We start from the raw sequence: 13,530 nt of genomic DNA, 5'->3' as shown, positions 1-13,530 counted from the left end.
AAGATGGGACAGACTGCATTGAACAGTAAATACAATTGTTAATCATGCTGTCCAGTCAAAGAGCCAAATTTTCCAAAACCAAACAGTAAAAGTTTGTTTTTCATATAGGTGGATGGTTTTGATGTCCATCATCATACATCATTTTCACTTAAACACATTTTACAGGTATGATAAGTATTCGTAGTATTCGTCTGGGTCCTTACAACAGGATTGGAGCTCCTTCAATAACCGGTTTTGAATGGTAATCATTAAAAACACAATGTAGTAGTATTAAGACGTGAATTGTGAATAAAAGATACGATTGAAGTATTTTAATTATATCTAGTTTTACTTAATGTTTAGTATTTTTCTAACTGTTTTATACAATGTACGGCTATTTAGTAGGCGATATAATAGACTTTTGCATTTAATAATGGAGCAGAAAATCAATGAATATTGAATCGAAACAAATTTTATAAAATTTTACCCAACATGAAGTTCAAGGTAAATTTTAAACGTTAGCTACAAATGTTATTTCTTAATGATTACAAGTTTAGATTATTGTATTTCACAGGTGTTCCTTCTTTGAAATATGAAGGTTGCATAATATCATATACGTTGATACATTTTTGAAAACGCTACTACGACAACTCCATTATTTATAAAATCTTTTTAATTTTTTTCAGATCTCGCAAACATCCCAATATGTTTCTTCTCTTTGTAAAAGAGTTGAGGTATCATTTATGATTTTAACTATTTTTAGACCGATTTACAATGAATAATATAATACAGACTAATTTTAGCTATAAAAAATACCGAAATAGGGGATCGTGTTTAAGCTGGTACCGAAATTAACAGTTTATAAAAACTATTTTATGGCAATTAAACTTAAATATGAAACGTTAAACACTTTGTTTATTTTAATAAATAATTCTAATTAATATTACGACGAGGGTGAGTTTTAATTCATTCAACTGCATGAAATTGGCACCGCATTTCTAGACCATATTCAGATTTCTTGTCTTGTGAGAAAGGTTTAATGCATTATAAATAAATATTTTACTGCCGTCTGATGTCAGGAGCAGATGCTGCTCATATAATCATCATATTAAAATAATTAATATGTAGCATATTTAATTCTAGTGTTGCATTAACATAATATCTTATTTATAAGATATTTTTGTCATTTTATCGTTATATAATTATAAAGCTATTGTAACAATCGGTCTCGCCTAAGATGAATTTTTGTATTAAAGTGAAAGATAAAATGAGAAACATTATGTCAATGTCAGAAATGAAAAGAATTCAATGTTAATTGGATAAAAAACTAAAACTGGACAAGAACTTGCACCTTTTTGCTCGTATACACATAGTTTTAGGGAGAAAGGCTACCAGGATATTTTAATTCCGATTGAAATTAAGATAGGAATTTGAAAAATTGTGTGTTACACACTGAACGGTATTATAGTTTTTAAGTAAACGGAATCTTACCTTAAGTTATGATCGCAATAACGGTATATCTTATATAATAGTATTATGCACATTTAAATGGACAATCAGAAAATAAAAACATTTTACAGGTATGATAAGTATTCGTCTGGGTGTAATGTTATATTTTGTTATAACTCAGTTAAATAACGAGTGATGAATATTTTGCACTGAGCAAACCTGCTTATTACTTACAATAGAAAAAGATCAAACGTATCTCTCTCCTAGTATACCCTATCCTTTACTGAGTCATTATAAAGCAGCGTGTTTACCGAAACAAAGTTATAGAATATATGCATAAACAATGTATAAAAGTCCATTACACATATTTACCAGAATTCGATCAGAATTCGATCCGGCTAAGCGATTCATTAAATTAATTACGATTTACTTGTCCGGTTCAAACCAGCTATTGCAAATAACTCAGAATCAATCATTTTATTTAGGTCTATCTTGACCTCTTCGCTTATTTCAAACAATCCTCCCGTGTCTGTTGATATCAATTTGACGGGCTTTTCAAATATCTGCAAAATTTATATGATGGCAAAACGAAATTAAAACAAAATTCAAACAACAAAGTAAGTATAAATATGACTTAATTATCTAGAATATTACAAAGGCATTAATAACTTGAAAGCATGCACGACAGTTGTCAAAATCTAACCCTTCGTCTAACTCAAGTGGCTGCATAACACCAGTTTTTTTACGATGCCGGTTTATAATTTAAAGCAATATTCGCCAAAATTATTGATTGATGGAAATGCTCAGCCAAGTTTTGTACAAATGTTATATTTTAAAATCAAATTAAATGCATCAGTATACGATTCCGATTGTACTTACTCTTTTACCATATCCAGCTGACTTCGTAGAGTAAGAAAGTTAAATTGATTTTTTTAGTTCTGAAAACCTGAAAATAGCATAAGTACTTATATAAGTACTTATATTAATGACTGGTGACGCAATTGAATTTTATGACAATATATAGACATTTTAAAACGAATTTTGATCGACAGCACCTTCGACCTAAAACGAATTTTCTGAAACGTTCGTTTTCTTTTATCGTTGTAGAAATTTAAAATCATTTTATTTCATTATTATTATTTTTTATATTATTATTACTTTTTGAAAAGGTTGCGTAATTTAAATTGTAGACGGGCATTGTCATGTGATTGGCAAATGTGGGAAACACCGCGAGCAGAACAGTGTTTCAATAACATTTTATCAATTAAGTACAACCGTTAAGAATGTTCGACTACAGTGGATACAAGCAATTGTTATAATCATTTTAACTTTCAGTTACTTTTAACAGAACTGTGTTCTTTTTTTAGTTGATCAAATCTTATTAGCCTAGTACTTATTTTTCTTAGCGTTTCAACGTAATCTATCTGTTTCTGGGAAGTGATAATGCGCAGAGATTATTTTATATTGAAACATTATCAGAGCGTTAATTCCCGCATTCAATATGTATAACCGAGAATTCTTGAATCAAGACGCTAACACAATTAGGCGCTTGCGTAATAGATATATGTAAGTTTCCCGCTTGAAAAGAGTTAGTTCACGGCGCACATCACTATTACATTGGGTACATAGGTTGAGAGGGCTAAGACGCTTTCCTAAGGAGATGAAGGCCCCTGGTTCGAATCTTGGCTACTCCCATTGCGGTGTCCTTGGGCAAGACACTTAGCTTTGATTGCCTCAATTGGCTCAGCTGTAAATGGGTACCAGCAAATTGCTGGGGATAAGGTATAGATAGTTTTAACTGTTCTTAAAGAAAGGTCGCTCAAAAGCTCTACAGAGCTTATGTTAATTGTATCACAAAGCGACGGTAAATAAACTTTACCTTTACCTTTACAGATAAAAGCTTTAAAGGGCAGGCGCTACTATTGAATTCTCTATAGGCTTTCATTATAAGAAATGCATGGTCGCTGATTCCTGCCATTTCCTGTTAGCGGGGCGAAAACACGACAACAAGTAAACTTGCCAAATACTTAATTTGTCGAGTTTTCGTGTTTTCCTGCTGGATGGGCAAACAACATCGACGTTTAGAGGGCACCGACACGCCAACACGAAATGGCAGAAATCAGCCACCATAGAAATGACTGTCACATATCCCAAAGTTGAGAGGTGACAATTAAAATGTGATACTTTTAATAAGGTGTCATGTCAAACACCAAACAATTGTTAAAGCCTTAACTGCTCAAATTTTACACATTTTTCTTCTCAAACACCATTACCCTTTTTGTTAAATATTACTAGCAAAATAACTATATTTTGTAACTTAACTTCTAATAAAAGCAATTCCAGAACGATGATTTCTTTGTTGAGCCTACAAAACAAACTATGTGTTCTTTAATGTACATTATATTTAAATTTTAAAGAAATTATAGTATCGCCTGGTCTTGATTGTAAACATTACTTCTTTATCCAATCACTGATAACTTTTGTCTCTCCCCAATCTTAATGGGTTTCCCTTAACCTTTCAATCAATTGGGATCAGCGTTACAATTACAAAATATGACCTAAATAAATAAAAGCTGAATTTAATAAAAATTACAGCATTTGACATTGGTTTCACAAATAAATATGTACTAAGGCCCTGATTAGACAGACTTAATAGATAGAACATTGCTTTTTTACCTATTATCAGAGGACTTAAGGCATTAAAGGTATACAATTTTTCCGTACTCCTAATTGTACATACTAGTAATTAACGTTAATAAGTATATCGTTTTGTTTTAAAATAACGAAAAAGTAAATGGGCGATCTAAAAATACTGGATGTCAATAAGCAATCAATGTTTAATATGTAAACACATGTCATGATTTTGAAATAATATTACTTTTATCGCATCGAATATAATCGGAATGCCTTGGTATATCTATAGACGAAGACGTTTACAGTAATATTACTAAACAGGAGGTAAAATTCCTTGTTTTGGTCACCATTTCTGTTTGCATTCCATTCTATTGTGGTTTAAGATTAAGAGACACTATTAATGTGTTTTGTATCAGTTTATATATATGGTGTATTCTTAATCGTATTTTGTAACAGATATATGATCATTTATTATGATCCTAACCAGAGACCTGGGATATTATTTAACTTGATACCCATATGAAAATCTAAATGCTCTAAAGATTATTTATTTTTCATTTACAACGCGTTTTGTTCATCAGATGAAATGTGACAATGTCCTAAGATGATATGTAAAGGTAAGCACCGATGTCCCGAGATATGTCATGTATATACCTAAAGTAAGCACCGGGATATTCAAGTATTCAAGTGCTTCATTTCAATGACGCAATATCAAGTTAAAACACACATCAAAACACATAAAAGTACAACTTGAAAGAATGACGTTATGGCCTTGTCACAAATCGTGTCTTATCAACATAATTACTTTTTGTTGTAAAGTTGTGTAATGTCATATGGTTTATTTTTGTAATAAATAATTTATTTCAGTAATAACACACACCAGCATATTTAGCAATTGTTCTTTGTTATTTCTAATATTTCTATAAAATTAATCAAGTGCAGTCATACAACAAAGTAATCAAAAACACGACTAGTGTTCAGCACAAGATATAAATTTATTATACAAAGCCTTATCATGTGGCGCTAAAATATTTCTAGAAGCTGAGCATGCGCAGACATGAATTACTTAAAGGGGTCAGTAAAGGTACACATGTATGATAATATTACAGCAATGGAATAATATATTCCAAACCAATGTTTTAGCTTACAAACAGGTTACAACAAAGAACATCAAACAAAATGGTTACTTCTTAAACAGTATCAGTAAGTGGCAGAAAAGTCCGCGTGATATCAAGGCAACAGAAACATAAGCAAGTCTGTGCATTTTCACCAATACCATGACTAGAATAGCAACTGCAGACTACGGACTAGTGTAACTAGGGCTAGTATACGGGCCAGGCGTTTAAGATACTTTAAACCGACATAGTGGTAACTCACTTGAAACTGAGCTAGCTGTTAAAACAAAACAGTATATACGCCAAAATGATAATTTCCTGGGGCCTTATTCATAAAGCATCTTAAGTATAAGTTTTGACATAAGTTGAAGATTTTACTTAAGTTTGTGGTGATTTCAAAATACATCCAAATGCAAATATCGAATCGGTAACCTTAGATACCCCAAAATAAAATTTATTTTTTATAAATGAGTCTTATTATTAAAATTAACATCAAATTTCGCTATGATTAAGGTATTATATGCACAACCATTAATAGATTAATCTTGTAGTTAAACATTGAAATATCCACAGTTTTTCTTACAGATGTTACAAAGTGAGAAAGGAGTTTCTTCTCTTCGACGACTTTTCGAGGTAAATTCATTAAATACAGAAGCGCTTTTAAATCCTAAAATCCGATCGAATCCTGTGAAATATAGTAGGTACATAGATTTTGATTAAGATATCGGAAAGCAATATAAGGATATGGAACTGTCTAGTCACACTACTGTTTAAGTCCATGCATACTGGATTTTGATCTCATTAGTTTGGCACATGTATTCATAAAATATGATTTATTTATTTTCAACAGCATGTAAGATGTAATGACATTGTTAGCAGATGACAAAATGAAATAGAGTAATATATAAAATGAAATAAAAATCTAAATTAAAGTCTTATTGCAACCTGTAAAAACTTTAGAAATGTGATATGCAGTATCATTTACAACATTTTAAGCGATATGGCATTGAATTAACAAATGGCATGAGATGGTTTTGGGGCATGTCAATCCAAGCATGACGTAAACTTCCTTTACACCCTTTATGATGCACTTATTATTAGTTAAGTACGTTAAATAACGTGATGTTTGGCGGACCTAGAGAGCGGTAATGCAAAATGTACAACAATAAGGTATACAATGACTTGTTCATTTAAAACACGCTGTCTTAAATTATGATTCATTAATTTATTGGGTTTTTTTCAATGACGATAAATTTTAATTTGGCATTCTACTGATTGACATTGAGAAAAACAATTAATGAATTATAATTTTAGCTCGAAAATAATATGGTCTAAAATAATGAATCCATCACGTAAAATGTTTGTTGAGACTATACCCCCCTAAGACTGAAAGCATATGTATTATTGCCCCTTGTTAATGACAAATGTTCCAGTAGGGGCTACAGACACATTCTAGTTTTAACATTCTCTTATTTTGGTTGTTTATGTCAAGGATACGGAAATCCTTATTGCTGTTATAAATATACGATAAAAAGAAAACAACATAGCATTCTTGTATATTGATCCATGTCAAAGACATACATGTAGATGATATTTGCTTGTTACAATGTAAGACTGAAATATCTTCCACCAGTGAACACAACATGCAGTATTTTTCCCAGTGGCATAGCGACGAGTGAAAATGTATGTATGGTGTTCATGAGTAAAAAAATATTTTGATCTTACATGATCTTACTTCCTTAATTCATGTTTGACTAAATTTAGCCATTAGTAAAGAATACATATGATACTTTTTCATTGTGAAAATACCAAATATATTTCATTCAAGTATTTCGATTATACACTGATATATATGTTATAGATATATTTTCATCAAAATGCAGATGGGTAACCAAACGCGATCACCGAAGCTGAACCTTGAAATAAGACTTTGATATGGTTTACGGGGTTTTCTTGAATGTACCAGCTTGACAACAACTGCATTCATCAATAAAATTATAATGATCGAAGGCTTAATAACTGCGTTAGAAAATTATTTAAATTATGCATTACAGTCTAACCTGTTATAAGTAGCCAGACAAGGGAAGCAGACATTTTAGCCGTTTAAGCCAGGAGACTGCTGATCGGAGGTGCAGCCAGTATTTGTATTTTCCAGACTTCTGACCAGTTTAGACTTTAGGCTTATTTCTTTTCGTTTTTTTTATTTGTTATTTGTTTTATTGTTTATATATTAGTACAATCTGACTAAAGTACATCTCCTATTACGCTACGCATAGGATCTGACAACGAGCTATTGATGGCCTCGTTCTGATAACCCTTCCGCTAGCCAATCAAAAGCTACCTTACAGCATTCTGTAAGCTTTATAAAGACTTGGGTTTTGATATCAACAATTTCTATGTCGAAAGATTTCAGATAGCCGGTTAGCTCAGTCGGTAGGGCAGTTGCTCTTCAACCGAGAGGTCCCAGGTTCGAGCCCTGGATTAACCACAATTTTTTCTTACACTTTGACATTCAAACAAGTTGTCTGATTGGTTCAAACAAAAAAAGATTTGCGAAAATAAAAATAGCAATATTGAAAATCCAAAATATACAGAAGACGAATGTGAATGGGTCGTTCTCAGATCTTCGTTTAGAAGATCAAGTACTTTAGTCAGATTGTATATATGTATTAACGAGCATTTGAGCATTTGCCTTCGCACTAAAACTACTCCGATAATTACTGGCCATTTGATCTAACAAAAAGAGGATCACACCTGTGATAACCAGTTTTAATTGAGAAGCTCATGTCATTTTGTTGTTCGTGTGGTGAAGGCACGCGAAACTTAGCAATCACGTGTTTCTCAAAAATCTTCGACGATTATCGCCTAAAAAGAATTGGTTTTGGAAGAAACATAGCCGCAAAAAGGGGTTAAATACGGCGGTCGGAAGGAAATTTCGGTGGCCGCTGGCCGTGGAAGGGAGATGGCCGCTGAATAAGGTGATGAAATAGAGGAAAATCCATCGGGGGCGTCATAAAATGACCGCCGAACAGAGGTGACCACTGATCGGAGGTGACCGTTAGTGAAATGGTTTGAACTGCATTTGTTTATCATATGTATAAAGTTAGTTTTAGAACATTGTATTATCTACTTTTGGTATCCAGACGGTATTCATTGAGTTTTACTCACACCATCAAGTCCCTGTTACCTACATGTATATTTATATCTTGTATTCTATTAAAGCAAAATCAACAGAGCCAAGGAAGAAAGGGTTTGAAGGTATGTAGGTATTTTTTCTAAATTTTATTACTACTAGTATTTACGACAAATAGTCACCGTAAAGATCATAGTATGGTTCTCAAGCTTAATTTGGTAAAATACACATGTATTTGTCGTGGCGTACCAGAAACTATATTTGTTCCGCAAGCCAACATGATATCAAAGAACGAATTACATGATTAATTTGCCTTGCCAAGTCGCAGTTCGCTCCTGGTCATGCCATTACATCTCTAAAGTATATGCTCCGCAGTCTGATCTTCCTCACCACATGGACAAGTTGGCGATGATGTCAGGCAGTATTTCTTGTACATGTGAGCATTGAACTTGTCGTACCCTGAGTGGAGCCTGACCGTCATCACTTGTTCAGACCCCTCTCACTGATTGAGGGTCATGGATTCGAACCTACTATCAACCATGTCTCTTTTATATGAGAAAGTTGACAGTTTCTTACTGGGGTTGGGGGTTTAGTATCGGTTCTTCCCAGGAACAATGGTTATTGGTTAGGTAAACTATTCGCCTTCTATATCTGAAATATTGTTGAAACTGAGATCAAACCCATACAAACAAAACGATAGATAAAAGTTGCATTTTTCATAAATATTTTAAAAAGTATTTTATAAACAGTTTCTAAAATCCTAAAAAACAACAAGTTATTAATACTGATACCATATTCTATGAGTTTATTTATTTTTCTTTCAGTCAGCTGAGTTGAGACCGACCACTCCAGTCAAACCCTCATCAACCAAACCACCCTCCTCAACCAAACCCTCATTCCTAACTTTTCATACATTTACACACCCCACCCACACCACTGTAGCTAAACATCAAACGAACACAAGTACACACACTACCTCAAAAAGCACACATTCATTTACACAAACACGTACCAGTACAAAACAACACAAAGTAACACCATTGAAACACTTTACACATGTAGCACCTACACACCACTCGTCTACCTACAAGTCTTCAACTGCAAAACAACACAAAGTAACACCATTGAAACACTTTACACATGTAGCACCTGCACACGACCGGTCTACCTACAAGTCTTCAACTGCATCTGTATCTACAGAAAATGACATGTTAAGAGTCACAGGTAAAACAAACACAGTTTTCATAATTTTATTTTCTGTGTCTATCATATTAAATATAGTAATGATATTTACATATTTGTGGAGAAGAAGGAATGTCAAAAAAGGGAATATAACTATTTTACATAAAACTTTACCAAGTAAAACAATGCTGATTACTATTGAAATGAAACAAATGAGCAGAGAGTCTTCTGCGTTTTATGAAGATATAGATGATGATGAAATTGTATATGAAAGACCTCATGGTAAAAATGTTACTTCCTTGTAAGCATAATACCTCTTGTCATATGTTATTAATTGTTATTAGCTTGATATATTTCTGAATATTCCCACCAAATTTATATATTTACTGATATCACTTTCTCTACTTCTTATCATATTACACCTAACCATATTGCACTCTTCCATTGCTTCTCCTTTTTCAGTTATTGGAATTGCCACTTCAGCTGGAGGATTTGTTGTAATACTTGTGATACTGCTTGTTGCACAATGGTGTAAGATTATCAAACTTAGACGTATCCAATATGGAAACTTTACTTTTGACACGTCAAACCTGTTGAATTCAACCAGCCTATCTTCTGATCGACGTGTCTTAACTTCAGACACAAGTGCAAATTTAACAAGCTCAACTTGTGTAAATTTACCCTCAACAAGTTCAACTAGTGTAGATCCATCCTCGACGTGTGCTAAAACATTGGACCTAAATGAAGTATCAGTTGTATCAGATATTTTACAGACAGAAGATCTTGAAAATACTGGTGACACAGTTGTATTAGAAATTTCACAAACAGAAGATCTACAAAACACTAATGAGTCAGTTGAATTTGAAATTTCACAAACAGGAAACCTTGAAAACACTGATGGGCCTATATCATCAAGATTAAGATCCAAAACAATGTAATCAAAAGCATTCCTACATAACAGTTTAAACATTTCATTTGACATGAGTTAAAGTCTTTACTAGTATTATTATATAATTTTCAACATGCTTTGTTGTCACAATTCATTTCATATAAATTTGATGTCCTTTGCTGGCACTGGAACATCTGATATGACTTTTTGATATGCTGACTTTATTACATTTTTCTCTAGTATAGCAAGATTTCAAATGTAGGACTGTTTGCAGGTAATAGGTCATTATTGGATACATCAGTTATCTGAAAGGTAAAACAGAAAACACATTACATAACTATTATTGAGCAAAAAAAGTTACTTCAAGATCCATTATATGATGGTATTGTATTGTGTAAAGTTGTGCAAGATTATACTGTTTTGACTATATTTTTTCCAAACACTCTGTGATATATGTATATATTTGCAAATTTTCTACATTTTTTTTCACTGTATTCCTATAACATACCACAGTTACCTTTGAAGTTTTTTATAACATGTTACAGTTACCTCAGTTTTTATTATATATCCATATTGTATCATGTAAATGTTATTATAACATGTAACAGTCAACTCGAGTTATTATAACACGTTACAGTTACCTCAAGTTATTATAAATATGTTACAGTTACCTCAAGTTACTTTAAACATGTTACAGTTACCTCAAGTTACTATAAACATGTTACAGTTACCTCAAGTTACTATAAACATGTTACAGTTACATTAAGTTACTATAAACATGTTACAGTTACCTCAAGTTACTATAAACATGTCACAGTTACCTAAAGTTACTATAAACATGTTATTAAAACATGTTACAGTTACCTCAAGTTACTATAAACATGTTACAGTTACCTCAAGTTACTATAAACATGTTATTAAAAACATGTTACAGTTACCTCAAGTTACTATAAGCATGTTACAGTTACCTCAAGTTATTATAAACATGTTACAGTTACCTCAAGTTTCATTATATAACCTTGTTGTATTATGTAAAGTTGTACAAGATTATGCTTTTTAATCATTTTATACTGTTTTAATCGTGTTTTTTTTGTTTTCAAAAAACATTTTGTCAACATTTTGCTTTTCATTGTACCATCATAACATGTTTAAGTTTCAGTAAAAGTGATTACTGTTTTTCCTATATCATAATGGTTTTTGTACATATCAAGTGATTACTGTGACAGATGTAAATATTTTGTCTTTATCATTCCATAATTAAAAATGTTTATTGCCTTTAACATGATCATTTATCTGTCATGTACATGTTTTCTAACTGGAGTTTCAGTGGGTTAAGTTTTCTATAAAAACGATTATCTGAAAATAAAATTATGAAGGGAATGCAGCGTATTTATAAGTATGTTATATAAAGTTTTCACTTTAATACCAATAGCTTTGGATACTTCAATAAATCAAATACTTCAGTTTTATGAAATACATAGTAAAAATGTATAAAAAAGTATGGTACTTACTTCCATTCTGCATAAGAGTTCCTCCATCTACTCTATTTATCATGACGTCACTTTGACTCCCTGCCTTTTCAGCAAGTTCTTTTAATTGTTGCAAATCATTTTCCGCAGTTGAAAATATGTTTCTTGTATTTGTTTTTGCTGAGTCATCTTCATGTTGCATTTCTGAATTAGAAAATACTTCTTTTAACGTACATACAGCAATACTTCGTTTTGCGTTTAAAAAGTCAAATATGAGCAACTTTTCCACTTTTTATACAAAAGCAATTTAATTCTGATGTAAAAATTCAGTTTTCTTACCATTTCCACATTTTGTTTCCTTTGAGGTTTCACAGTTGTGTGGGTATGATCTAGCAGGGTATGGTCTGTAGGTGTATGACCGTTTGCTTCCTGTTACTTCAGCTAATTCATTTTTTAAACTTATGTTTTCTTCCATTAAATACTTAATAAGCTCCCCCTTTGCTTCTTTTAATTCATTACAAAAATATTTTATTACTTCGATTTCCATTTTTTCCTCTATCACTGAAACAGCACAGCATAAAATTAGACCCTTTTTAATACATGTTTTCATCAACTTTAAAATGTGTCTTATATAGGAAAAAAGAAATGTCGGTGGGTCATGAAGGACATGTAGGTGGATCCTGAAAAAAATCAGGATTGTCAGAGTAAATCTTAAAACATGAAAAAAAGTCACGACTCTCCATTGAGTATTTTTTTGTTATTATGGGTTAGGCTTTTATTCTTTATGAAACTGACATGATTTTTTATTTAAACTATCAAAATACATACCATCATCACTGTGGATGTATCACCTACTACATTATTTGTCAGTTGTTATGTAGGTTTGAATGGTCATGAATATACTATTAATCATATAAAATGTGAGAGTAACTGTTCCAGTTTATCTACCTCATCATGGTTATCATACCGTGATTAATTTACATATAAGTATTACTATGTACACAGGTCATATCATTTGTAGGGTATACATTCAGGTTAAGTCATTTATTAGACCATACGTTTAAGGACTCAGTAAATGTCAGGTAGTTAATTAAAATTATATTAGCTTTCAATATGACCAAACAGAGTTATGATTAAGAATGAAAGGGTAATATAACTTTAAGTATTATTTGGTTGTTTTGGTTGTTGATGTTTATATTTACACAGTTTTATATTGGTTTATGTTTGATTGCTGTATTTTTCATAATGAAAAATATCAGTTTTAGAAGTATGGCTTACTGGTATTCATCTTTTATCTGTAATGTGACACTTTCAGCAAGTGATCAAGTATAAAAAAGGTCTAAAAAAGATAAACCATTGGTGTTCATACAACAGAGTATGGGTTAGTTCTCTCCCTTTAAATGTAGGCTCCACATATATGCCCACGCTGATTGGAGGGTTTGAAATGAAATCCCCAGTTGGACCAGACCTGATAGCCCTTACCTGCAGTGACTATGCTCTACAATTGCAGAGTTCATGCCTGTAGTGACAATGATCAACAATTGTGGAGCTCATGCCCTTAGTGACAATGCTCCACAATTGTGGAGCTCTTGGCCTTAGTGAAAATGCTCCACAATTGTGGAGCTCTTGGCCTTATTTTCCTACTACTTATAATTTCACGTAATACATTATTTATTTGCA

The 13,530-nt window shown here is 32.1% G+C and overlaps 1 protein-coding gene across 1 annotated transcript; it reads left to right on the top strand.

Annotated features, from left to right (window-relative positions):
* The first annotated feature begins 4,666 nt into the window (after nt 1-4,666).
* LOC128549307 (uncharacterized) lies at nt 4,667-12,517 on the top strand. Its single transcript, XM_053525887.1, has 4 exons — nt 4,667-4,679; nt 8,400-8,435; nt 9,115-9,534; nt 9,955-12,517. Exons 1-4 carry the CDS (start codon nt 4,667-4,669, stop codon nt 10,428-10,430), a joined length of 945 nt encoding a protein of 314 aa, XP_053381862.1. The 3' UTR covers nt 10,431-12,517.
* Nucleotides 12,518-13,530: the final 1,013 nt, after the last annotated feature.

The sequence above is a fragment of the Mercenaria mercenaria genome, chromosome 16 (assembly GCF_021730395.1).
Source record: "Mercenaria mercenaria strain notata chromosome 16, MADL_Memer_1, whole genome shotgun sequence".
NCBI lineage: Eukaryota > Metazoa > Mollusca > Bivalvia > Venerida > Veneridae > Mercenaria > Mercenaria mercenaria.
The sequence above is the reverse complement of the archived record's forward strand: the minus strand, read 5'-3'. Positions and strand labels throughout refer to the sequence as shown.